Genomic DNA, 27939 nt, shown 5'->3' with positions numbered 1-27939 from the left:
CACAGTAACTGCAGCACGCTTTTCTTGAGATATAAGAAACAGCTCCAGCAGCACATCTCGGGGCCCCGCTTCGGCCTGGAACTTCACACTAGGCCCCTGAAGCACAAAATGCGGCTCTTAATCTCTTACTGATTAAGAGATCTGAAGTAAAATCATCTTTTTCCTGTTGTCTTCCAAAGCCGAGTGCAGTCATTGTTACCCCACCCAAAATGAGAGCTGAGATCAGTCACCAGAGATCACCACGTGCCAGAGAACACTTCCTAGAGATGCAGCACTTTTGCCATAACTGATGACATTTATTATACAACAAAAGGAAAGCACAAGATTAGGGAAAAAAACAAACACGCTTTTAATGCTACAAATGCTCTCTACCTGTTTACAAGGTATCCAAAACATCTGCCTCAAATCCAGCAAGGCAGCCAGTTCAGCTATTCACTACTTATCTGCAAAAACTTTATTTTAATGAGAGCAAACCTGAGCTCAGGCATGTCCCTCCGCACTTGGACAAGCTGAAAGGGAACTGGGAAGCAAAAAAATGCCTTCATTTAACAACAGCAACAATCCATCCTGCTTCGAAGCGAGCACAGGAGATGGAAAAAGTTCAATATCCAAGTCTGTGTAGCAATAGCGGCTCGTCCCTTGCATAGTTTAGCAGCCTACCTGGGGATTTCAGCAAACCTCTGTGGAGTACGGCTTCATTTGAACATAGGTGGGCGAGTCCAACCTCCACAGGTTATCCGTGAGACAACTGGATGCTATTCTGCTCTAGAAAGCAATTACAGTTTTTCCCCGTGAAGAACCAAATTCACATGTTTCTGTTTGAAATCTTCACAAAAGAAAGGTTTAGCTGTGAACAGTAAAAAGGATGTTACGTCTTAACACAAAAACTACTATGTACAACAAAAGAACCAGAGTGTGCCTCTTTTTATTCTTTATTTTACAGTTCACAATTAGAAACCTACTGATCAGTTACACAGTTCACCCTCTTGTTTGGGGTTTTTGAATGCCTCGGAGTCATGTTGCCAATCCCATCTCACCCCAGGAAGATGGCTCAAGGTGCTGCCAGGTTACATGAGGCAGAGCAGCCAAGCAACCCCTGCCAAACCCCTCCGTGGGCTGTGCTTCGTGTGGGAACGCAGCCAAAGGCAGGAAGATACCTGGCAGCAGGAATTATCCCCCCCCCCCCAACTCATTGGAAATGGAAATACATACTGGATATCATTTCAAGGATGAGAGGTTGTTTTATAGACTTGCAAACGTTACAAATATTCATGGGGAAAAAAATAACTTCTAGGGCCGCAGGTCAGCCAGGTTGTATTTGCAGGGACTGACTGCACAGACCGGCCCTTTTTCAAAGCCTTACATCTTAGGCAATTCTCTCTGAAGCCTCCTTTTACAGAGCAGAAAGGTAAGTCAGGTCCCTGCCTCAGCTATGCATTTCAACAGCAGCTTAACTTCGCACACAGTTAGAGCCACCAATTCTGACATTTCACTACTGCTTCCCACACCCTTGCTCATTTCACAAGTTCCTGATTTCTTGACTTTGTTTTTCGGCCCTCCACTCCCAGTTCAGCCACTTTCTCTTTTCCAAAGATGGCACACTCTGCACAGTGCATGTGCTGAATTCAAACAGGCTCCTGCAAAATAAACCTTATGGAAAACACACAGTTTTCGTATTATGTCTAGCTGAACATCACAGGGGTGCTACAGAAAGCACAACTGTGCTTGGACCTTCGTTACCCAAGTGCCTCTGAATTGAGCACCACATTGGCACGGAGACTGATGAGCTTTTCCAGCTGGCACAGGCTCTCTCCGCTGCAGTGAGCATCGCTGGCTGTGTGCAGACCTGGACTGGCTCTGCTCCTTGCAGGACATGATCTTACTCAGTGCCGTGGGTGAAAGCCAGCTCTGTGCAAAGAACCCACACAAAGCCACCGCCTCGGCAAAGTGGAGGAGGTCAGTGCATTAGAGTAGTGCAAGACTTTGCCACAGGGCATGAATTTCACTCAGAGTAAATTAAAAGGCCAAATCCAGAGACAAGGTTATGTGTACTTGCCAGGAGAAATTGGTGACAGATGATGAAGGGATAGAACACACCACAAGCATGTATTTATAAACAGAAAAAAAAGGGGGACAAATTGCCTTTGTTTTTACAATTACCAAGGAATGTTTTACCGGTTCTCTCCTTGTATCCTTCTACAGTTGCTCACCTTTGGCACAAGGAATTCTATGTATCACAAGATTCATTAATAATAATACTTCATATCAACACTCAGCACTTACATAGCGCTTCTCATATTCAAAGTGCTTTACAAAACAGTTTGTGAGTCCTCACAACACCCCTGTGAGGTAGGTAAGTATTATTATCCCCATTTTGCAGATGGGTAAACTGAGGCAGAGAGGTAACATGACTCGCCCAAGGTTACATAGGGAGTTGAAATTCTTGATGTAGTGGCCTTATTCTGGTCTCCCTTATGGTGGTATAACACAGATGAACTCCCACAGAGCTACACTGGCATAAGCAAAACCGTCCAAACCAAGTTTGTCTGGTTCTCAGTCCTCCACTCACATCAACTGACCAGACCTGCTCCACCTAAAATTACAGGTTCGCCTTCCAAAACACTACGGGAAATTCACAGCACAGTAGGCACAAGTCTGCAATCTTAAGGCAACATGTACATTAACAGCTCCATAGCTCTATATCGAGGTGGACTACATGCAGGTGTGTTCCTGCCACACTGTAAGAGTAAATAAAACAGCTCAAGTGGTCTCCATCTCTGCATGTATCAGCTATGGGGCCGATTCCCTCCTCCCCCAAGTCGGAGTAAACCCAGAGCAAAACAGTGGGGCTGCACCAGCATAGAACTAGTACAAGATCTGAACCAGACCTTTTACCTTCTGCTTTGTAGGCAAATACCCTTACTACTATGTTTTCATTTCGGACAGCTTCAGCACGGTTCATTTCACTCTCTCTCTCCGAGTTTGTATCTCTGCATATGAACAAAATTCCAACATTTCCAACTCAACAGTGATCAGCATCAGTGTTTAAACAGCACCATACATCTTTCTAAGACCGATCAACGTTTCCAAAAAAGTGTCAATGCATGCAAATATCAAACATACAAAAAACCATCAAGAGTGCTGGGAGATGATACCAAGGATAGAGGTGATCACAAGACAGCACATTTAATTTTTATTAAAAATACCAAACAACTCACTCTTACTGTATCTATGCCACTTAGATGATCATTCTAACCTGCAAAAATACAGGTACTTTTCCCCAAACTATTTATCTACCTACCTATAAAGAAAGAATGAAAGAAATATCAAGCACACACATTTATACCTCCTCAAACTTAGCAGGCACAATTCATATGAATGGAAAAAGAGGGTCTGGGGAGGCAGGGTGAGGTCATATTTCGGCTTTAGGGCACTGGGATATGAGAGAAGAAAACATCACATGCATCATTAACAAATAAGCATCAAACTGATAAGAAGAAAACCCCAAATTAAATGGATTCATGTATGACATCCACTGAAAATCTCAAACCCTAACCACATGGAAGCTGGCAAACACCTTGTGCCGCTTCCCCTATGTCCAGACACAGCATCATAAAACAAGATCAAACAAACCTTGAAAAGAAAGCAAAAAGAAGAAGAAACCAGTCTGGAGACAATCTTCCACAAACCACTTCCCTGCATTATTTTCAAATACATTTTACTCTTAAGCAGCTTCAGAAAGGAGTGGGGGTGAAAGAGACCCACTACTATATATATATTTTAAAACTGGCTCAGCACCAGCACCAGCTCAGAGAGAGGGAGAGAAAAACAATTCTTCAAACACAATCCTTGGTACTTGAATAAAACGTTGCTAGCCAGCTGATGAAACCCTACATTGCCAGAGGGTTCCGAGTGGAGTGGATACACGGTGCTGCTCACAGTCTTCCTCATTTGCTATGATATCTGCTCCGTGGGCCTCATCTGTATATCTCCAATCTGGAAGAGACCAAGGCATGGTTTTACTGCAGCACTGAAGTCCCATTTAAACCTTGCACCAGGTACTTGCATGCTCTACTATTACAGTGGTAAGCTGCACACAGAGGAAGTTCCTCTGACTAGAGATAAGCCTTTCTGAGATAATTAGAAATAAAAGTGAATGTGACTTCTGCCTTTAGCAGAAGGTATAAAAGCACAAATAAGCACAGAAGAGAACATAAGATGACATTGAACTATAAGAGTTTGTAATCAAGCCTAAAGTTTGGTCCTGCTTATGGAGGATCAAGCAGAAGCACTGCTTGCAGGCACCTCGCCACGCCAGCAGGAGCTTTTATCCTCTCATGGCAAGAAAGCCAGCTTGCATTAGAGCCAGGACACCCAAGGTGCTGGGCCACCAGACTGATCCCATGTCAAGATGGTTGCACCTTGCTCTGAAGGAGCAGAGTTCACATCAGGGGTTTGCTAAACCTCTCGTGACCAAAGTTTGCTTTTGTGACAGCAACTTATATGTGGATTCAGCCACCATCCTAAACTTTGACACCATTCCTCCCTCCTCCTGGCTCCAGCTCAAAGCTGCTCATTATCTTGTTTCACTGGAGGTAAGTCCCTCTGGCAGCACCAGCACCTTGCACCATCCTTGAGGAGTACTTGGCAGGATCCAGCCCAACCCATTATTTGGCAACTGGCAGAACATGACCCAGCTGCAATACTAGCAGCAAATCCCAGCTGGCACTGTGTGGAAGGGCAAGACATGCCCATATCCCTCCCATTCCTCCTACTTTAGTCCTGCTCTGCAGTCAGAGCAGCTTTTGATGGATGCAGAGAGGTGTGAGTAGCCTGAGCAGCACAATCCCAAAGGTGCCATAAGGGAACTGTAAACAAACGTGATCACTGCTAATCCCCAGCTCCACTAAGCACACAGCTGATAGTGCAGCTGCAACACTGATTAGCAAATGTCAGGGCAGCAGTTACCCTTTCCTCCTTCAGCTACCCACAGCAGAGTCCTCCAACCCAACCAGAGCTTACCTGTACATGAGGTGGGGCACTGAGGACATATATGACAGCATTAGCCATATCTTCAGCTTTGAGACACTGGGAAGACATGAAAGAAATTCTTAGACAAAGGGCACCTTACGAAAAGTTAATCAGAAGATCACTCCTTTCCTAACCATCAATAACAAGTTTCAAAAGTGTCACTAGGGCATTTCAAAAAGATGCAAGTGAGCAGCAAAAAAGTAATCCATTAAAAATTTAACAAAGTAAGTGTCTGATGCCGATACCTCTCCGTTTGCTGTGAATAATCTTTCTGCAAAATGCTTTGAGGTGTCTGTTAGAACTAAGATCCTGAAATGCTGGGCAGAAAAACAGAGATGGAGACAATACCTCTCTACAGAACTGAGAGGACATTTTTCAGGTGTCTCTGTAGAATTAGGCTAAGGCGAAGTGCAAATGAGCAGCTTTTTGGCAGAAGAGAGGGGATACCATGAAGATGAGTACAAGAGCTGCTCTGGCTCACAGCCTGGCTAAGCATCTTGCAAAACCATTGGCACAGTAATTCTGCCAGGTCAAGCATCTTTATCAAAATTTTCCAGAGAAGCACCAGAAATCCTGTGGTAGCCACTTGCAAGACAACACACGCTTCTTGTCCATCCTTGTGTAGGCACGTTTGTTTACTACAGCTTCTCTTCAATAAACAAGTCCACAAAGAATACAGGGAGTGAGAAACTGAACCTGAATGAAAATTTGCATAGTGTGCAAGTATCAGTGCAATATCTGAGGTCTGACACTTGACTTTGAGGATGCTGACTATTCTGGAAAACACTATGCACTTTGCATAACTAACTCTTTGTGTGATTAGCCAGGAGATAAATTGTTAAGCTATGATCAGAGCCACTTCCCTCTGTTTCCATTTCTCCATGTCCTACCCGAATGCTCTCATAGGTTGCAGCAGCTCTCTCGGGGTCGTTATCATGAAGTTTAAAAGCAAATCCTGTTTCTACCAGTCCTGGAGATATACACTGGAAAAGAGCAGAGCACATCCTAATAGGATTTGTAATTCCCCTTCAGTAAAAGAATAAAAAAAAACAAAGGAGAGAAAAGGTTTTAGCACTGAAAAAGCCAAAAACCCCAAGCCCCTTCTATTGTGTTCCTTACCCACCCTTTTTCTAGGGGAATAGTTTAAGAGAACAGACATTGCCTTAATGATTGCTGTGGCAGGTTCCTCTGGGAAACTGCTGATGGATGCTTTCCTCCTCATAACACAAAGGAACATAGAGGCAGAGAAAACAATGGAAAAGCTTGCAATATAAACTAATTGGTGGACAAATCACTTCTGAGATGCAAGCTCTGAATGATGGCAAACAGCTCCAGCTGACTGCCCCCCTCTGCCATCACAAGTCCCCCACGCTGCCCTGACAAGCAGCTGCCCACTTCATGCACCCAAAGAGTTTATTCTCTGACACAGCCCATTGCTGCTGCACCTTCTGTCCCATCACCTTTCTCTGTCCGGGAAAACAGAGGCATAGAGCCTGCTTAGTCATCAGGGACAGGTGGCCACAGGGCTGGAATATTCACAGTGTGCCAAGTGCTATTTCTGCATTTCCTCATCTGTTTTCCAAAGGAAAAATCCCCATAAAGCTTACCAGCTCCCTACCACCCACAAAACCATCAGAGAGGAAGAACCCCCCACAGTACTCACTGTAGCTCGTATATGAGTCTTTGCTTCTCTGAGTTCTTGCCTCAGCCCCTCTGTGAGTGCCGTAACCGCGTACTTGGTGGCGCTGTAAAAGTGCACCACCGACTGCGGCACGACGCTGTGACCATTCATGCTGAGGAGAGAGCAGAAAGGAAAGTGCTGAGACGGGGGAGGCAGGCAGTGTCCTGAGAAGGAACCAACAGGATGGTCGAACCACCATAATGAACACGGGAGGAGATGTTAACATAGTGACTACATGAGGAATTCCCCTCTCCCACACCCCTCCGAGGAGATCCACACCACCAGAGGCTCCTCGCGACACAGCTGTTTTCTGGGGCTGGTGAAGGAGTTTCAGTCTTCAACCTTACAGCAAATGATTGCCATTACCCTGGTTTGGTCTTTGTTGTATTTAAATCAGCAGACTTTAAAAAAAGGGGGTGGAAAACCAACCATCGCATGGTTTAATGGTGGACTTGGCAGTGCTAGGTTAAAGGCTGGACCAGATGATCTTAGGGGCCTTTTCCAACCTAAATGAGACTACAATTCCGTGATCACAATCCTTGGAAACTCCCCGCTCTCGGGCATCCATCGGCCCACCATGAAAGGTGAAAGCTCCTCCACTCAAATTCCACATGGCTGATCCCACATTCCCCCCCACCTACCTGTTAATGTTAATAATATGCCCGTCATCGATGTTCCTCTCCTTCATGGACTGATAGGCCTCTCGGGTGCAGATGCTCACAGCCATCACGTTGACCTGAGGGAAGAGAGAAGGGAAGGCGACTCAGGCCTGCAGCCCTGCTTGGCACCCTCGGAGCCTCCCTGCACACACATGGCCACGGGTCGCGGTCCCCACGCAGACATTACACAGCCCAGTGACAGGCTGAGCTGGGACAAGGCCACTCGCAGTACGGCTGCTGCTGAACCAAGGTGATCCATGGAGCCCGGCCCTCCCCACAGAGCCTGACATGAGTTTAAAGCCCCTCTCACAGCTCGCAGGACCCAGCACACGGCAATTCCTGTTAACGCCAACAGAGGGAAATGCACTTACACGCACCGCACACCTGCGCTGCGACCAGGCTCCGGGCTGCAGCCACAGGGGGTTTGGGCAGGGGGGGCACAGAGCTGCGGTTTTGTGAGACAGGCCTTGGCCTCTGACAAAAATAAATGGACTTAATTGTTTTATGGGCAAGCGTGAGGGCTGAGTCCAAGATAAGAGACACCAAAACTCACTTCCCCATAGTCAGCACTCTGTCGAGGGAACAAAGTTGTCTTGCACAGCACTGAGCACACAGGGGTTTGGAGAGCCCATGGGACACTGGCAGCAGGTAATTAGGTCAGCTAGTTAACGAGGAAATCCCCAGATACTGCCTGTCAGAGAGCCAGGCACTCACAGGCACTGCAGACCACATGGCCAGCAAAGAGCTTCCCATGCACAAATGAATCCAAAGATCACAGCATGCCATGGGAGAGCTGGAGGGGGCAAGGAACCCTAGAGAGATGAGAGCCACCAATCTGTCATGCTGTTCGCTGACATCTTCCTCAGCCCTAACTGGATAAGCCAAGGAAGGAAGGACGAGGTAATTAATCGAGTCCTTTGTCACGTAATCCAGAGCTTTCCAAGCACTTGCTCTTTGGACCAGCACTGCCCAGCACACTGTGGCTCAGTTAAACTCGGTCATATTGCCTCTGCAAGGTGCCACCTTTAATGCACTGATGCCTTGAGCATTTGCTGCCATAAAATGCAGATTCAAAGTTTCCAGGAAGACAGAGATGTGGAAATTCCCCCAACTGGAGTACAACAGCACAAAGCACCCTCAGGTGTGTTCAAGACCGATGAGTATGTCATCTTGAGCAATGAACACTGCTGCTGAGTTTACAGTGCTTTAGATTGGGAAGAGCAGCTGGAAGGTGGAAAGTATTTGCTGAAGCCCTCTAGAAAGGATGCAACCATTTCAACACCAGACGCACTGGCAGGTCCCACCTAAAGGCATGTCACTTTTTAACCAGGTGAGCAGGCCAGACAAGTTTAAAAACACCACTGTGAGCTAAATATCCAGGAAGAACTAAGTTTCTGATGAATCAGAAGTCAGGTGCAACTATAAATGGGAGAAGGAGCAGGAGCAAGGTCATGCAGACAGCAAACGACTGGCTATCATCTCTGTAAAACTCAGAAACAAGTTTTAGAGACACGGGTTTTAGAGACATAATTACTGAGCAGCACACTCCAAGGCTGAGTGGGGTCAGCTGAAGGATCTCTCCCAGTCACTGCTTTTGTCTTGGTCATTATTTCCTATTAATAGAGGCCATGCCTATGGGTTTTGGCATAGAAAATAGCATTCTTATCTGATGTTATCATAGAGTACCCAGGCAACACGGTAAGTAAAGTCATCACCCTATTCCAAGTGCACTTTGGTTGAGCACACAGTCACTGTTGGATATCTCAGCCATCGTACCTGGAACTAGAGAGATAAATTCCCTGGCACCAGGTTGAAGATTTACCTTGGCTGTGCAAGGAAGAAACTTAGCAGACATGTCAGCAGAACTGCACAACCACCTCAGCACTGGAGTGAAGCCCAGACCAGGTAGGGCACTTGAAATCTTTGGGATTTCACAGTGTAAGTCAAGGAAAGCAGGAGTGACCTGCTCCAGTCTTCTACGCTAAGTGAGGAGCCAGTCCTTTCACATATGGATCTTTGCAACTTTAAGTATTATAAAAAAAAGCACACACAAAAAAAAACAACAACAAAACCCCACCACCTTCATGACAAGGAATATCCTGCTTTCTTCCCTGGCTCAAGAAGCACTGAGCCCACCAGGCACCGTGTTTTTGTTGCAGAGCTGCCGGCCGTCTCCACAGGCCACTAGAGGGTAACATCAGCCTAAAGCCAGGACCGAGCCGGGCTCCAGCGCTGTGACTCAGGCTGAGCAATACTTCCTTGCGTGGGTAGCGTTACAACATTTTGACAACTACAGGCAAAGCAAGATGCTAATCAACAGCCACATGGGAAAGTCCAGAGCCTGTGTGCGATAAGACACCCTGGTAAAGCAAAACAACTGGCTGGAAGGCAGCTGAACTGGGATTCCTCACTGCCTTTTCCCAATAGCACCCACAGGATTTTGGGATCCCTATTCCATTTCAAAACACGGAGCAGGCAGTCAGGAACCTAAAAACATGCCTGGGAAAACAGCAAGTCTTAGGGCTACATCACCTCTAGAAACAATATAAAGGCCATTGCTACAAATATCCATGCAAGACATTTTTCAGCACTTGTTCCTATTTTAAGAACAAAAGGTTCAAAGGTCCCTTAGCAAAGATGGCCAGTACATCTGTGCTCCACGTTTGCACAGCATGCTGCACAAAGCAGCAGGTCTGTGACCGTGGCATGTGCGCTAATGCAACAGAAACAATGAAGGCACATTTTCTAGTAATTAATGAGTTCCAATTGCCAGGTTGGAAGAACATAAAGGATCCTGTTCCTGGAAGTGCTGAGCATTTCATTTCCCAGAATCAGGCTTTTTTAAGGCATCAAAATGAGTATTCCTGCTCCTAATCACCAAATAAAAATGCAGTTTACTGAAAACATATTCATACACAGATGGTATATAAAAGCAAGAAGAGAGCCTCACTGGTCAAAGAATAATGCCAAGAAGAATCAAACCCAGTTAGTGTTTACAGGAGCAAAGGGATGTGTGCTGCGGTCCTTTGTGCCTGGAACAGTGCAAGTGGAAAGTTCAGCTTGAATTCCTGGCTGTAAAGGTCAGTAGGTAAAACATGAAGGAGCTGCTCAGATCCCGGAGCCCGCAGTCAGTGTGTACACAGCACCCGGCCCCGGCTACTCCCGCAGGGATTGCGGGCAGCCGGAGGACTTTGCTCCAGCCTCACGTAGAGCAAATCTTGCAAAACAAATGCAAAGAAAAGAGGGGGGAAGCTGTGCACCAAAAGAACAGCTTACAGCCTGCCCGAGATAAAATGCTTCCTCACTTGTGCACACCAAATTTGCCAGCTGACAGCACTGGGCTCAGCACCACTGTGAAGTGGTGGAGATGCAATTCCTAACTGGAGACCTCTGCAGCCCAGGGAGAATAAGCTCCTGTAGATTTCTCCCTTGAGAGCAAATACCAGACAATAAGGAACTGGAACGTTGAAAAAGAGGAGGAATAAGTAAATGAAAACATTACTTGACCTGTTAGAGGTACAGCAAGAAAATTTATGGAATGGGCATACTGAGAGAGGAGCCTGGAAAAAGACAGCCAGCCTCAAAGCTCATAAAAAATGCATGGAAACAAAAATCGATTTACCAAAAAGAAAAAAATGCCTTTAATTTAAAGCCCTAATGCCTCTCCAATCAATACATCGATGGCTGTTTAGAAACTTTTCCTATCTTGCAGCCCAGGAGAACACTGAAAACTCTCCAGCCGCACCCCAAACCATGCTGCTCGCCAGCACCTTTCCCCAGGCTGCCTTTGGAAGAAGCCTCCCTGCTCCCGCTCGGCTCTGCAAAGCCCAGTGGCCCGTGAAAGGCGCTGGCAACCTTCCCCTGTCCTGACCCCGAGAGCTTCAGAGCATGTAGAAGAAATGGACGTGACGAGTGCTTCCCTGGGGCTGGCGCGCGTGGTGGGGAGCGCTGTCGGTGCGGATCCCTCCCCCAGACCCTGCTGCCCCTCAGCCCCGGCACGCTTGGGAGTGAGACTGCCAAGCAGGGAGGTTGCAGCCACAGAACTGGATGCTCACAGAGAAAGGAAAAACCCACAGCTATTTCCAGTGTTTGCATGCAGGCTGAAAAAAAAGCCCAAGCTTGGTAGGGCTGCTTAGGCTGAGGTGGGTCATCGCGCGTCCGGTTCTGGGGTGTCCCAGGGCTTCACTTTTGCATTAAAAGCAAAAGCATTATTCAGACAATTATACACAAGCCAAGTGCAAACCCACCAGCCGCTGGGAAGTCGAAAAAAAAAAATCTGCCTGTATATGAAGGCGGCTTAGGTGTCTCAGTCTATTCCCAATGCCACGACAGCAAGAGCATTTTTACCAAGCAAATGAGAACAGACACACAGCAGCGCAGATCACCCCTGGGAATAAAACATGCCCCCAGCCTGGTTTCCTAGCCCTGCCCTTGTGGATCAACGGCCCTGCCACTCCTCCCACCCCATCCGTCATCCTGAAGCAGCTCCAAAGCGTGCACGCAGCAGTGACAAGGAGGGTGACCCCACCGGCTCCCAAACCCCACTTCTGGCCGCTGCAAACACCAACACAGATGGTCTCATACAACACCATCCCCGTTCCAAAATCTTGCTCCCCAAAATCAGCAGAAGATGAGACCAAGGGAGCACTGAGACCTGAGCAGCCAGGGAACAGAGCACGAAGAGGAGAAGGCAGTGGGTAAAAGCCACATCCCCCTAGAGCCTGCTGCCTGAAAGAGGACAAAAGGTCAGAAGAACAAAGAAAAAGGAGCACGAGGGACAGGCGGCAGCACACAGAGGCACCCACACAAGCCACAATGACAGAGACCAGGACAAGGAGCTTACAAGGTGCAGGCGACCCACAGGCCCAGGCTTGCAGCGAGACAATGCCCTGCTTTGCACCAGCCCAGACTCAGCTACACTTCACTTAATTTTCTTTAACGACTCCATGGCAACTGGAAGAGGGAGATGCAGCGGTGCCGTGACCCAGGCTGGGCAACCCACAAAAGCCCGGCCGGGCAGACAAAGCAGAGCAGAGCTTGCTTTGGCTGCAGTCACAGCAGTGAGCAGAGCAGCCAAAACCCTAACGAGAACTTAATTAGCCAGGATATGGCAGCTCTCACCCTGGCAGCAGGAGTCTGAGGCCTCGACGTGCCTGCCTGGCTTGCTTTGCACAGCCCCTGGAGCCGCTGCTGGGTACGGAGCCACCGGGTGCCACGGGGCCTACAGACGCAGGCCGACTGCTGCCAGGCACAGCGGGCCCCAGGCCTGTAACTTGTAGCAGCTCTTCAAACATCTTTTTCTTCACTAGGACAAGCTCACACAGCTGCAGGAGGTGCCGCAAAGACGCCATGGTTTACGGAAAGGCACGGGTTCAAATCCTGTTACTATGAGGGTGCTTTCACACAAAAATGCAGAGCATATGAGGGGAAAATCACCCTTGTGAAATGCTGCTGCTTCAGCAGCACTCCTGCCAGAGCTACAGCAGGACAGGACCATGGCAAGGGCAGGCAAACTTCCATGGTCCCATGGCCATGGGTGCCAGTGCTGTGTGCCAGAAGTTTCCAAGTCCCAAAACGACGCACAGCAGCACCCCAGGACAGCAGCACCCTGGGGGAAGTGCTGCTTGTGACCAGCCTGAGCCATCTGCACAACCTCCCTGTTGGGCAGATGAAATTGGCTCCTTCGTATCAAGCTCTAACCAGATTACAGGCAGAAAATGAAGCTTCAAAGACAAAAGCATTACAGCTTTTTAAGCCAAAAAGAACCTGCCCAATTTAAGATGGGCTAAAACTAACAGGATTAGCTACAAAAGCCAGTGTTTGGTATTCAATTTCCTATTTAAGGAGAAAAAAAAGTGAGGCTCATCACATTTCAGAAAGATGCTGAAGTAAAGGAAAAACAGTACTGAATGTATTGAACATATCATGCTCCAGGGTAAAGGCACGAGGCTCAGCAGTGCACGATGCCTTTCCACTTCCTGACCAGCCAACCCAAAGCCAGGTCGGAGCCAGATGGGAAGTGAGTCCTCAGCTCCACACACAAAATAAATAGATGGGTACACTGGTGCTGGTGGCCAGAATAAATAAAAATCTATGTAATGCAGGCATGCTGAGTGCAGTTTAGACAAATGGGAAGCCAGTGGGAAAGCTCTCCCTCATCTCAACATTTCCACAGTTTGGATTGATTTAAAAAAAAAAAAAAAAAAAAAAAAGTGAAAAGTTTTCTCTGGTCCCTTTGTCACCCTTCTCGCAGGTAGCTGTAACTCAAGGACCCAGCCTCAAGAAGCCCAGCCAAGGCAGAGGCTGCTGAGCCCAGCTGCCGCCCTTCCCGCTGCACTACTCACATCTATCATCGTCCGCCAGCCCTCCGTCCTCCCCGAGAGCAGGGGCTCCGGGCGAGCCAGCCCCGCGTTGTTGATGCACACGTCAACTCCCTGATGAAGGGTCTTGATGGCGGAGAACATGGACAGGATCTCCTCTTCGTTGGAGAGATCGCACTTGTAGGGGATGAGGGTCCCAGGATAGCCGGCGCTCTGGCATTCAGCTGCCAATTTCTGAGGGAGAGAGAAAGGAAGACAAGAGCCATCAGCCTTCTCTCCGCAGGGACAGGCCCAGGAGACCAGTGCTGCTTTTCATTGTAGGTACCACTACCACCACGTGTCGCATGACAGCAGCACCAATGCGATGATACCAAGGCACGGTGTTCACAGCGTGTCTGAGCACACTCGGGAACAGCCACTATGAGCCCAACAGACAACGCAAGGGGAGCAACGGGAACACATTTACCCCCGCCACCTCTGAAGGCTGCAAGCCAGACACAAAGCAAGCTCCAAAGCCCGACATGAGCCCTCCCTCGGCCTTTGCTGGGCACAGCTCCCCTGGCATGCTGCAGGAGGCGTGGGGTGGCTGAGAGCCCAACACCGGCGGCTGCTCGTGCGTGGCATTTCGGGTGACACCACACCGCGACAGATGCCTTTGGACAGCCTGGCATCCAGGCAGAGCTTCCGCCACATCACTGGGGAATTCACGCTGGCGTTGGGACTTTGAACTGTCTAGCCCTGACTGTGCAAACACGTGCTTAAGCAGCACCCGTGCCTCAGCAACGGAGCCCCATCTGCTATAAATTGTATAACATAATTTTGCATCGACTTCAATTTTTTAACCTTTTTCTTTTAACGAAGGAACAGATTTGTGCTTGCACTCTAAGCCACGCAGGTCGAGCCGAGCAGGCGCTGGCACAACACAAACAAATATTGCTGTGGCACCAGGCGGGGAGCAGCCAACATGCTGCAAGTCTGCCACGGGGATAAAGGACACAGCAATCGCATGCCTTACAACTCCTCATTAGCCATTATCAACAATTATTCCGAGCCTCCAGATCTTTTATCAGACTAGACGACAGAAAGCAAAGGAAAGGCCAAGAGCTGCTGCTGGCCGTGTGTGTTAATGATGCGGCAGCCACCGCACCGAAGTCTCTGGAGGATGCCCTTTACCCCCTGATGCTAATAAGAAGCAGCAGCTCATCTCTGATGTGTCATATTAGAGACGGTGACAGCTTCCAGCGCAAGGGGAGAGCCACGTGATGTCTGGTTTCTGCGGAGAGATGGACTCTGGCTACAAACGTCCACCAAATCACTCAAACCACATCGCCTGCAGCAGCTTCACCAATGTGACATTTCAGCGGGTGCAATAAAGCTCGCATCCCGTCAGAGGCAGCTCTCCGGCTCCTCCCCGCATACCAAGGTGATTGCAACCCACAGCAAAGAGCAGGAGCAAGGCCCAGCAGAGGAGTGAAAGGAAGCAAAAGGCAGCGGGGCAGCGATCGCACACCCATGGGATCCCAAACACCCGGCCCCAGCCGTGCTCGAGCACATCCACGCCACAGCACAGCCTGCCTCAGCCACAACGGGGCAGGGGCTGCAGCACCCCTGAGCACCCAAAATGACACCGTGAAGCCCGTGCCCGACTCAGTTGCTTGCTGCGAGGCGTGGTGTCAGCTCCCTGGCCGGCCCAGCCCCTCCTGGCATCTGGTGAGGCACGGAGAGGTGCGGAGCGATGCCCACGTTTTGTTGGAGGCACACGACGAAACCTGCCCCTCCATCTGCACCAACACACGCAGGAGCCCGCCACGAGGGCAGGAGGGACAGAGGAGTGCAGTGAAGGTGTCTGTCTCCTGGGGAGAGCTGGGCCCCGTCCCTTTCAGCAGCTGCCACAGGGGCAGAAGCCACTTGGTCAGATGCCACCAAGTCTAAAAGGGGGGAAAAAAACATTTCCACATGGTCCCGGCCCTTACAGGGGATTTTTTTTGGTGACAACTGTCTCCTCCCCAAGCCGTCCACTGAGCAGGGCTGAGCACCCTCCCTGGGACAGGGCCACACAACCAGGACCTCCAAATCCCCCACAGAGCGTTCACTTCCATTGCTCCGAGGCAAGTACCTCTGTTCAGTATGGGATGTTCACCCTAAGACCACAGCAGTGCACGTCCCTGAACAAGTTAAGCTCCTTGGGTTTGCCTCCCGGGGCTCTCGGCAGCAGACCACAGGTCTCCACAGGTCTCAGCCCACAAGCCGAGAGCAGCCCAAGCCTAAAGGTCCGGCCCAGCAGCTGCTCTCTGGGCACCGAAGGCATTGCAGCGACACGGGAATTGTTATTGCTGTCACAGCACCAGGCGAGGAGACGTGCTGGTTCAGCCCCGAGATCAATACATCCCCACAGCACTGCGCTCTCCAGAGGGCTCCGCTGGGGCTGAGCGAGGCAGTATTTCTGCCCGACGGAGAACCAAGGCGCCCCCAGGACCGAATCGCACCTCTCTGCACCCTCCTGGGGGCGGTTTCACTGCGCTGTACATGTAATCCTGTTGACTACGTGCTGCTGATGTTTGAAAGGTGCAGGCTTTTTAAAAGATCAAAGTACACGTTTGAGAAAACGGTTTGGGAAAAATCCGCAAGAGCGGCATTTAGAAAATTAAAAGCGGTACGAAGGGCTGCAGGAAGACGCTGAACCACCCCGGGGATGGATGCTCCTGCAAAGACACGGGCAGGAAACCGGGCAAGGCAGCCCTCAGCCCTGTTCTTCATAACCTGGCACGGAGGTGGCAGCTTCAGTGCTGCCCAAACTGGAGCATCCCACGGAGAGCCATCCATGCGGTATGTGCTCGTGGGGTACCGTGGCTCCGGTCTGACACTCGTGAAATTCTGCTTGGTACACCATGAGGGATTTGGGTGAATCTCCCGAGAGGACTTGAGCCGGGGGGTCAGACAGGACATTTCGCGTCCATTCCCACGTTCAGCTCCAGTTTTCCACCATTCGACACGACTCCATCTGCACAGTCCAGCTCCTTGATGGAGGCGGGTGGCTCCAAACACCACGGGCTGACGCACAGGACGAGGGGGCAGCGACACGAGGGGTGCTCTGGCCAGCAGTGGCCGTCGTGGTGGAGCTGCCCACCCACCCTCCTTAGCTTATGGCCTAGATGCACCAAGAGCAAGCTCTGTCTTGCTCAGAGACGGGCTCCTCTGCCACAGCTGACCAGAGAAACGTGCCCACAGATACCTGCCGAGATCCTGCTTTTCCTGTCTGGTTTCTCACCGCCTCAAACAGGAATCAGCACGGATCCTTTCATCTCAGGCTACCCTTGTGCTAACAAATTCTCTTTGAAAACGGAGCGCCGAACGCCGCTGACACCCAGGCTGAGCTGAACGTGCTGCACACATCTCTAGGTAAAGTCAGAGCCGCCGCAGGCTCTTCAAAGAAACATCAGCTGCGGGCACGTTCGCAAAAGGAGACTTATGCAAAGTAACTCTCTGAATTAGGGAGCTCGCGGTGTTTTTCCAGAGCATCGGTCAATTCCCTCAGTTAATGTTTGTTCCCCTTACAGGAAACCAGGTGCACGAGGAGAAAAACAAAGAAAAAAGCTGCTTTTCCGGGTTTCATGAGCAACTCGAGTGACCACGTACTGCACCAACAGAGACGAGAGCAGGTGCACCTCCGGCTGCTGGAGATGAAGATGAGGAACGAGCCCCACGCAGCTCTGTGCCTCACCGTTATCACGGGATGCTTGTAGATGGCCAGCCAGCTGCCCAGAGCTACCGGCTTACACCAGGAGAACACGACACAAGGAAAAAATAATTATGCTGTAGGTTAAAACGTTTAACCTAGAGCCACTTATTGCCACGGACGCAACCCCTTCCCCCTGGTGCGCTGCCCTGGATGAGCACAGCTCTGTGGCACCCCGGGAAGGGCAGCTTTCCACTACGGGCATCCAAGCTGCCAGCGAGAAACAGCGAGCCCGGACAGCAAGGCACGCGCTGGATGCACAGCCCGGGAGGTGCCCCTTGCCCAAGCTCCATTTTTCCGTTGACACCGCTGCGATTTATCTCAGTTTACGGCAGTGCTCAATGAACGAATGAGCAAATGGGAAAAAAAAAACCACCAAACACCTACATACAAGCAAGACTAGGAAGAATACTTAGTTATGATGCTTACCATATATTACCTAGTTGTCTGATTTTAAAGGTCTGAAGGGATGCCTCACGTTTATGGGATGTTTTCCAAATGTTAAGTCCAGGCTCCCAAGGAAGGGTTAATGCTCCTTGGGCACGAGACACCCGCAAAGGGCACAGCACCACGCATTTAGATGCAGCCCCGGCAAAGCCGTTTCACAAAACTAATTGATATCAACATTTAAGGGGACTCTTAAGGGGAGGAAGGAAAAGAAAAGAGCCACGTAGGGCTTTATTTGGCCAACCATCCTATTAACTTCAGACACATTTAGTATGGAGAGATTAAAGCCAGCAGAAGCCATTAGGTAATTTTTAATCTGACCTGCCATTCATCACAGGCGCGTGCACCCCACTGACTTAGCTCATGCTTAAATACATCGCTGCACCCAGAACCCGACTGGCCAGGAACTGAAGTCGCCCCAGTCACTTTTGTTATCCAAAGGAAACGAAGGACGAAAAAAAAACGACAAATAGCATCACAGTTGTGAAAGAAAACTGGGGGCTTACCGATCCTTTCACTTCACTGATTGGCAAGTTCGAAGCTTCTTTTAATTAAGTTTTAATACCAGTGCAACTGCACAGAGGAAGAGATGTATGGTGAATACAGCACTAGGCTGGGGTTCGTTCTAGCAGTTTCCACAGCGTGTTCAGAGACCGTGGGCAAGATTCCGAGCTCAGTCTCCTTGTCTGTGAAATGGAGATAATCACAGCGAGCCCCTTCCGAGAGCCGCCAGGCACCTGGGGCTTTTTGCTTGCATATGATTATTGCTTCGGATTTCTTCCAGCTCCTTTTGTGTGGCTTCAGGTCCCCAGACAGGGCCTCCACAGGAGTCTGAAAGGAGTTTCCAAATGAATAAAACGGTAAAGTGATTCTCCGTCCCTCTCGTGAGCTTTAAATCAATGCTTTTACTCATTGTTTGCAAATCGCTGCCCCTCAGCTCAGATCCTTTTCTGCTCCAAAACAAGGCACAACGGTGGGGAGAGGAGAGCGTGGAAAATAAGGATTCAGCGGAAAAGCAAAGTGCAGTACTCAGCTGGGGGCACCAATATGAGAACCTAGGAGGAAGGAAGAAGCATTACCCCCCATTTTCCGAGTGTTTACCTGCAGTGCATCTGAAGCACTGACTGCCTACGGTACCCGACAGCGCCGTCGCACCTTGGCGTTGCCCCCACAGCTCCATCGCACGCCGGGTGCCACCCAGGCTCTGCAGCTGGATCCCAAAGATCAGCGCCGTGCCTGCCCTTCACCCACACAACCATCCGGCCCCACAGACTCCAAAAGAGCCAGCATCATCTCACGTGGGGAGCACGGCCCAAGGAGTCATTCAGCTGGTTTTATCCCCGGAATTTAAGCCAGGCTCCCTGGTAAACGCGTGCCTGGTTGCACAGCCACGTCTTCAGGGTGCAGTAACCGTCCTGCCAGAGCACTCAAGGGTCTCGCTGCTTTCCTTCCGAGCCCTCTCTGCTCCCTGCACTTTCCAGTAGTTAAACATTCAAGACATTTTTTCTAGCTCACTTACTTTTAAATTTCTGGTGTCCAAATCGCAAGCCAAATCGCTCCTTTCCCACTGCCCTGTGTCCCTGCTCCCCTGAGGCACTCCAACAACTGCTCCTTACGTCGAGACCGAGGGCACAGCTTTTGGGGGCTTGCCGAGATCACGCTGCTGCAGGTGGGAGTGGGGGAGGAGGAAAGGCACTGCTCCCACTACAACAGCCCATTAGAGCAATATTTCTTGCTTACTCCGAGGTATGATGATCCCAAAACAAGCACCATAGGTGCCTGCCTGCCTTTCAGACCCCAGATGCACGAAGCGGGTTCGCACACAGCCGGGCACGTGGACGCCTCCTTCCCCAGGGAGCTCCCCAAAGCCGACACCGCTGCGCTGCAGCCACCCACGTCGCTCTGCCAGGCCCCGGCTGCTCCACACAGAGGGCTGCGGGGACGGGGGGGACACGGCTGTGCTGCCCCAGGGCACCCCAAACCCCCGCACGGCCGGCCAACAGCTTCGTGCATCACCGCCTGCATCGCCGCCGGCGGAGTGCACATTTCCAAGGCAACCTGCATGCAGGCACCACCGTGAGACCGGCAGATAGCGGCACGTGCCTCCGTGCCACCGCCCGTGCAAGCCATCACACCTCCACTACGCTTCGGGAGTCGGGTTTGGGTTTTAATTAAATCGAACTGCACCGAATCTCGCAGCAGAGGTTTGGGATGCGCAGCGATACCCTGAACATCTCACGTGATCGAGGTCCGTGGAAGCCATCACCACACACCCACCCCAAATAGCGCCTGTTGCAACCAAATGTGTCACCGTACTTTGTGTGTAAGACTTGGGAGCACTCATGAGGACAGAGGGGATCTGTCCCCAGCTTACCCAGGGGCTTTCCCCGTTCCCAACCCCGCGTCCCTGCCTGTGGGGTGCACAAGTGGCACCAGGCACATTGGTAAACTCTGAGCTTCTCGCACAGGGAACCAGCCCAGGAAGATTTGAGCATCCCTCACTCCTTTGCAAGGAAAGTGGCCAGTGAACATCCCAGCACCTGGCCCAAGCCTGCAGCTCACCACAGCAAGGGGCGGCTGGCAGCGGGGCTGGCAAACAGCCGGCGCTGCCTGGGAAGAGACCTGCCAGCGGCACGGCCCCGCTGTGGGGTCACAAGATCAGCCTTCCCCCTCCAGCACCCCGTGGCGCAGACCTGATTTCTTCCTCAGAGCTCCCAGCCAGGCAGAGCTGGAGGTTTTCCCACACTCTCTCCCCCGGCGCCAGCCACATGGCAGCAAACACCGAGCGCTGCCGCTGCGAGGGCAGGGAAAGAGCCGCGAGCCCGCGCCTTTATCCGCCTCATCGGCTCCTGCTCCGCGCCCATGTAATCCTAAACGAATCCTCTTCTGAAAGGAAAGATTAACACAAAGCAGCAGGCCTTCCCTCGCGGGCTCGCCAGTATCCCCCGGTAGCAGAATTCGGGTGACATGTCCTGAATTTTAAAGCACTCCAGATTTACGGCCCAGAGGCTTGGGCGCGCCGTGGCGCAACCGTGCCCGGCGTGAGCAGCAGCTACAGCACAGCCCCGGCCGTGGGCGTTGTGATGGAGCACCCATCGCGTGGCTGCTGACGTGACGCCGGCCACCGGACGCATCCACGGCAGTGCTAATCCCGAGCTAAGCCGCCAGCCCCAGCGGAGCCCGCAGCTGATTTGCACGAGCATCAACAGAGAGAAAAGTCCGGCTAGAGGAGGCGAAACGCAGGTCCCACGTGCTTCTACAGCCACCCTGACCCCATTTTACACAACAAGGCATTCCTGAAGCACACCGGGTCGAAGGAGACGAACTGAAGCAGGCCTAAAGGAACCCTTCCCCTCCTCACCTCGGCCTCAAGGATGAGGAAGGCCACCGGGACAGCGATGCGGCTGCTCCCGCTGCGCAGGGCAGCAGTTATGGCATCTCTTTCATATTTATCAGGAAAGGGTCTGGTCAGGGACAAGTGGCAATAAAAGTACCTTGGAGGCCTTGAGTCCCCAGCATCACGAAAACAAGGCCTTCCAGAGGCCAAGGCAATCCTGAAGGTCATTCATTTACAAGCAGGCTGTGCCTTGGGATTATCCTGCCTGGAACCGCTCCTGCTGCCTTAAAAATAATTAATAGGGCTCCCTCGCAGCCCAGCAGCCTTGCAAGCGGCGTGCCATGACGGCGACTGAGGCAGGCACGAACCTCTCCCTGAGCACAGGCGGGTTCAGCAGGGCCCTGGGGAACACAACGAGGTCCCCGAGGAGGTTTGGGACGCCCGTCTGTGCCTCCCCGTCCCACACGGCCCCAGCTCTGCCCCCAAGAAGATCACCGATCCCTTTGGAGGCCGGACTGCAGGAACGTGCAATCGATGGCTCAGCTTATCAGGGGCTATTTCTTGAGCAAGATCTAACCTTGACGAGGCAGTCCCTGGTTATAAACGCTACCTTTGATCGATAACTGTCACAAGTGCATTAGAATTAATCAGTTAAACCTTGTAATTTAAGCAACATTTACTGCTTCCGGCACAGCCGTATCTCCTCCTCACCCCCACAACAACAACAAAAATACCCAATGCCCATTAATAAATCTCCCCAAGGCTCTCCGAAACAGGTCGTTGCCCTCGCCTGCCGAGCAGGCTGCTCCCCGAGGGCAGGAGACAGGAGGGAAGGGCCAGGTAGTGCTGCGGAGCGGGGTTCCCCCACTGAAACTGCAAGCTATTAAAAAGGAAAAAAATAAATTAAAATTAAAAAATCTGTTGTTCTGATAACGGGGCTGGAGGGAGAGCTCCTGCCAGCACTTTTGCCCTTCTCCGCAAGTATGTAAATGCATGAAATTAAATTTTACTACTAAAATCCAGCTGGTGCGACTCATGCAGGCAGAAACGTAACACGACGTCCTGCAACCAGAGGGACCGTCAAAGCCTGGGTTTTCCGCGAGGAGCGCATCACCAGGCGTTGTGTGCAAGCTCGTTGGAAACAGCACAATGCTTAGAAACCCCTCTCCTCGCACAAAGACCTCTCCCACCGCCAACAACAAACCCTCGGAGGCTGGGAGACCCCTCACACAAGGAAGTTAGGTGGCACCCGATGGGATTTCCTCGGAAAACGAGGCCACAGAGCGGCACGCGGCCCGATGGCACACGGCATTTCCTTCCCGTGGCACCGCTCCTTCCTGCCCGCCGCCACACGCCCTCCTAGCAGGGACACCTCGAACCTTCCCGAGCTCCAGAAGCGACGGAGGGCGTCCAAAGCTCCTCGTGAGCTTCGCCCACACAGGTGAAGAAAACGGCACACTGAAACTTCTCAAACTTAACTGGAACCTGAAGCCCAGCGGGCCTCCTGCACGCTCAAACCCAAGGGACCGGTGACAGGGACCCGTGAAGGTTGGTGGGGGGCGGCTGCCACCAGAGCTCGGCCTTGTAGACTACAAAAAAACCTCTTTGCTAATTCAGTGAAGCACTTAAGCTCACTCCTGACTTGAAACACACGCGGATATCCAAAGAGAAGAAAACACCCAGGAAGAGCAGATGCCAAAACGTATTCGACAGCTGCTGGCACCTCCGGGCTTCTCACTTAGAGCAAGCTTTCAACCCAAATTATCTTCTGGCATGCAAGAGTAAAATAAAGCCATTTTAATTATATTGGGTTCCTCTGCGTCTAACAGCACACGAGGCACCGTCGGGCAGCCCCCCGAGCAGCCTGAGCTCCCACGAGGGGCACAAGGAGCCGGGAACAAAGCGCTGCTGGGGGGGGACCCGCTCGGGGAGCGCTGCGAGCCAGGCTGCAGGAGGGTCAGCACCGGGCTGAAAGCGCTGGGTCACCGCCAGACACGACCGCAGAGGGGACACCTGGCTGCCAGGGCGAGCTCTTGCCATGCCCGCACAGATAAAGATGTGACAGGAGGAAAGTCAAAGCCGGAGAGGAGAGGACACGGCGCGCCACCGCGGTCGGCTGGAGCTCCGGCTCAGCCATCACGTGTGGGAAGGGAAAGGGAGAAAATCCTGCAGCTTTTGTGAGCCGTTACCATTTTTATTTCAGCAGAGCCCTGGACTCATGACACAGGCTCAACACCAAAACCACAACTTTGCAATTCCCTCGTTATCGTGCCTCCAGCCCTTATCTGATTTTCCAAGAGATTAAGAAATCTTGACATAGTATTTATTGCCCAAGATAAACTCCTCACAAGACAACGTCCTCTTTGGGTTGTTTACTTTAGGTTATAAAACCACCAGCGTGGTTCCAGCTACCTTGCCTTAAAATGGATGACTCCAGTGCCTAACACTAACGAAAACACAGGCTTCGTGCTACAAAGCGAGCGCTGTAACACCGTTTTGAAACTACGTCGTTTGCCCTATTTCCATCTCTAGATGCCTTGATTTGTTTTTTGGGTTCACTCCTCTGCACATCACCATTCCCGGCAGTATTTAGCGAATTATTCAATAGAGCAAAAAGATTTGTCCTGCTGCAACTGCTGCCGAGATGCTCCAGCCTCTCCTTTGTCCACATCCCCTCTCTACCCGAACAAGGACTTGGAAAATCAGACGGCAGAGGTGGCAGTGGGCATTTTGTGGGTAGAGCTGGTTATAGGACAGCCGAGCACCCCAACGACAGGCCGGCAGCCTGAACCTTCCCGTTTCCCTCCGAGCACAGTGCCCCATCAGGACAGCTTCCTACAGCCACATCCAAAGTCCCAAGTCCCAGCGTGGGCTCAATAGTCTGCAGCCTGAATATCTTTGAGGAAAAAAAAAAAGGATAAGAAAAGCTGAAGCTCCCGGAGGAAGGCTTGGTTACCATGAAGAAGTCTGCCCCAAAGGCTCAGCGGGACGCGGCAGGCAGCCTCTGCCCCGGCACGGGCACCGGTCCGAGGGATGGACCCGTTCCCAGAGCGACCTTGGGCCACTCCGAGCTGCAGCACCTTCCCTTCCCCGGGCGAGCAGCATCTCTGGGACTTTCTTCCTCTTTAAGGAAACATGCTTCACAATAAATAAAACCAGAATAGCAACAGAGCAAAACACAGTCCAGACACCTACCAAAACAAACGACTGTGTGCTGCAAACACAGTGTGGTCCTCAGAGAGCCTGGGAGAAAGAACCAAGCAGGGACAAACATTAGCGGCATTGTTTAACTCAAGCTTCAGGAGGATGACAGTAACAAGAGCCGCAGAGGTCGTGAGCAGTCGGCAGCGCTCAGTACAGCCACATACCGCAGCAACCCGGACAGGGCGCCTGCTACACGGCCGCGTCCTGTGCGGACCCAAATACAGAGGCAAGGCCTTTAGAAGAGCTCCCTGTCTCTTAAACATGAATCATGTTTTTGCCAGGAATGTTTCAGAAAGGAAGGTCTTCAGAAGATGCCTGGAGAATAGAAGGAAAAAGGAAGTTTCGTTGATTTTCATCATCAAATTTCTTCAGGATCTCTTGAAACCTTTCCCTTGGGTTTGAATGCCCTAACCAGGCTGGGAAACGAAGGCAGCAGAGAAGAGGCATGCGGTGCAGTTCCCTGGTGGAGGCCGGGCCCTCAGCCTCCCTGCACACACAGTGGGGGCTCCTGGGGACACCCAGCAGGAGGGAGGCTGGGGCTGCCCAGCTCCATGGAAGCAATCAACGGGGTCTTGGGAACGGGGAGACATTACAGATGGCTTGTGAGAGAAGAATGGGATGCAGCGGCATCCTTCTCCAGCCTCCGTGAGGCTACAGCAGCCTCCGCACAGCGGGGTACAAAAGGGCAGGAGCTCCGTAAGGCACAGACAGCACCAAGGCGCTGGGAAAGCCCAAGCAGAAGCAAGCCCCAAAGGCCAGCTGAGTCAGTCACATCGGCCAGTTTTCTGCCCCCTGCAAGTGGCATCTTTCTGGCTGATGGTGAAGAACGGGGAAAAGTTTTGTTTCTTCCGAGCTTTCCTTTTTTAACCCCACTTCTCAGCAGCACCAACGCCAACTTTGTTCCCGGGAGTTTTTGCACAACTTATTGGTGGTGTGGTCAGCAGTGCCCTGAGTCCTTATCGCCCTTGCTAAGGGAATAAAAGCAGGGGATGTTCCTAAAGATCGCCCGTGCTGCAGCAGGCTCCGAGCAGCCGGGCAGGCTGCGCGGCTTTGTGCTGACTCCGGCTTTTCTCCTCCCGCAGAGGCTCAGCTTTCGCTCTCATGGTCTCATCCAGCTCCACGTTAGTTGAGATCTGAGTTTCCCACGTAACGCAAACAAGCAAGAAGTAAAATAAAATAAAAAACAAAACAAAACTCGGCGCTTTCTTACACCATATGAAGTAGGAAAACAAAAAGGGAGCCCAGGCTTGCTTCCCTCACTGCCCGTTTTTGCACACACCTGCTGGGGAAGGAAAGCCCCAGATGCAGTGTCCCGGGGCGCAGTGACACCAGCTCACTGCCGTCCCACCAGCCCGGTACTCCACCGGCAGCACGGGAACGGGAGGTGCTGCTTGACAAGTCCGCACCCCCAGCATCGGATGAGGAAAATCTCAGCCTTACTAAAAGAGAAGCGAGGCTTTCCCGGGCCATTGGGAAGCACGGCTGAACACAAGCAGAGGACACCCTGGGAGCTGTTGCTTTTACGCACCTTTATTCCTAAGCCAACGCGGGGAGTTTTTAGACTTAGTTCTGGGGACGTTTGTTGAAGGAATAAAAACCACGCCAGGGACTGAAATCTCATGGTAGCGTTAACCCACAGGCACTGCACCTCCGGGACGGCAGCACTGGGGCCGAAGGCAGGTGGGAGCCCCCAGCAGCGGCAGGTCACCCCCCCAGCACCCTGCTCCTTACAAAACCCGGGGCAGCCCCACAGCGACCCGCCCGGCTCCTCGAGGATGGGGAAATAACGCCCCCCCCCCCCAGCCCCACAACCTGCAGCGCCCGGAGCCGCCCCCCGGGGACCCCCCTCGCCCACCGCCCCCAGCCCCCTCCCCACGCCCCCCGGCGGCGAGGCCTCGCGGGGCAGCCGCCCCCCCACGGGCCCTGCGCTAGGCGGTGCCCGGCACGGAGCCGGGGGGGAGGTTAACAGGGGGGCGGCAGGGAGCCTCCTGCGGCCGAGAAACCCCCGGGGGAGGCTCGGGGGGTCACCCCCCACCCACCCGGTGCCCGGTTGCCCGGTGCCGCCGCCGTCGCCCCCCGGTGCCGGTACCTCGATCTTGTCGACGCTGCGAGCGCAGCCCACCACCTTCATGCCGTGCTGCACCAGCGCCCGCGCCACGGCCGCGCCGATGCCCACCGAGGCGCCCGTGACCAGCGCCACGCGCCCGGCCCAGCGCTCCATGGCCACGGCCCGGCACGGCCCGGCCCGGCCCGGCCCCGCCGCCGCGCACAATGCACCGCCCGCCGCCCGCTCGGCCACGCCCACCGGCACTCCCCCTTCCGCAGGCCACGCCCCCTCGTTATGCCCCGCCCTCGTGGCCTAAGCCACGCCTCCGATCGATAAACCACGCCCCTCGTGCCTATAGGCCACGCCCCCTCCATAGACCGGAGGGCTCTTGGACAAATTATTTACCGAATTTCAGGTTTTGGGCGTCAAAAACGCAGCGTGGCGGGGGAGGAGCTGCACAGCGGAACTGGGGTGGCGCCCCCTGCTCCGGAGCAGCCCTGCTGGCCTCCCAGGCGGGCAAAGCCGCCTTTGAACTTGGTTCCTTGCCCTTCCCCCCGGCCCCGCACTGCTGGGTGGCTTCACGTCAGCTCCCGCAGAACAAAGGAGAGCGTTATGAAATGTCTCGTTCCTAAGTACCACCCCCCACTGAGAGGGTCATGCAGCCTGTCACTGGAAATTAAATAAATAAATAAATAAATAAATAATTTAAAAAGTGACTGAAAAAGCCCTACGCGGGTGTTGAGGGTTCTTCAGCCTCTGTAAAAGACGACAAAGATAAGCAGCACCTTGTGTCTCCCCCATTCAGGACACTGCTAAGGCTGAGCTGGCCACAGGTACTCGCTTTTTTCCTCCAGCCTGTGACCGTGAGCACCAAGCTGCTCGAGGGGGCTGTGGGCCCGTGGCATTTAAAACAAATTGCTTCATCGCTCCAGCTGCTGGAAAAGCACAGAGCTACAAGCAGCCCGCGTGGAAGAGAGCTTCAGCGCTCACCAACGACAGGCAGCCTGGGGACCCAGCCTTTGTGCGAGCACAAGCACAACACAGGCAGCCGGTTCAGCTCATTGAGGTTAAAGCCATTTCATTGTAGCTGACAAACTGTGTACTCGACTAAAGAGAGCCATCGTGATGAGAACCCCCCTTCCTCACCTTGAAAAAAGGAAGAAGTTCCCATCTTTAAATGCCTGAGCCACCACAGCAAACGTTTTCAAGTAGCTGAGCTGTTCATTCCAAATCTGGACAACAGAGCACGTGCTGCTTCAGAGGAAGCTGGTGGTTCCTCTTCATGAAGCTGGACTGCACACTAAATCAGGACTCTGAAAAAAGTATGTGCCTGTTCTTCATCTCTCTCAATAAGTCACCTCTGAGGGTTCATTGTTAAGAGCCCTGGGCAAATTAGGTGTCTACAAGCAGCGTGACTCTTCCCAGCACGAGCATCTGAAGCGTGAAATAAAGCCAAGAAAACAAACCTCTCTCCCTC

The 27939-nt window shown here is 52.1% G+C and overlaps 1 protein-coding gene across 1 annotated transcript; it reads right to left on the bottom strand.

Moving 5' to 3' along the window:
• Positions 1-325: 325 nt before the first annotated feature.
• Positions 326-26715, bottom strand: DHRS11 (dehydrogenase/reductase 11). Its single transcript, XM_035343186.1, has 7 exons — positions 26505-26715; positions 13716-13925; positions 7354-7448; positions 6695-6824; positions 5922-6014; positions 5023-5088; positions 326-3996 (listed from the first exon to the last, which is right to left on the bottom strand). The coding sequence occupies exons 1-7, from the start codon at positions 26634-26636 to the stop codon at positions 3955-3957; spliced, it is 768 nt and encodes a 255-aa protein (XP_035199077.1). The 5' UTR covers positions 26637-26715; the 3' UTR covers positions 326-3954.
• Positions 26716-27939: the final 1224 nt, after the last annotated feature.

The sequence above is a fragment of the Oxyura jamaicensis genome, chromosome 19, assembly GCF_011077185.1.
Source record: "Oxyura jamaicensis isolate SHBP4307 breed ruddy duck chromosome 19, BPBGC_Ojam_1.0, whole genome shotgun sequence".
Classification (NCBI taxonomy): Eukaryota; Metazoa; Chordata; class Aves; order Anseriformes; family Anatidae; genus Oxyura; species Oxyura jamaicensis.
This window is presented reverse-complemented; position numbering and strand designations above follow the sequence as displayed.

Excerpts from the sequence above, each read along its gene's own strand:
- DHRS11 (XM_035343186.1), bottom strand. The coding sequence starts at position 26,636 with ATGGAGCGCTGGGCCGGGCGCGTGGCGCTGGTCACGGGCGCCTCGGTG. Across the intron at positions 6,825-7,353 it reads CATATTATTAACATTAACAG|CATGAATGGTCACAGCGTCG; the intron begins GTAGGTGGGGGG and ends CTCTCTCCTCAG. Across the intron at positions 5,089-5,921 it reads CAACCTATGAGAGCATTCGG|TGTCTCAAAGCTGAAGATAT; the intron begins GTAGGACATGGA and ends ATGTCTTCCCAG.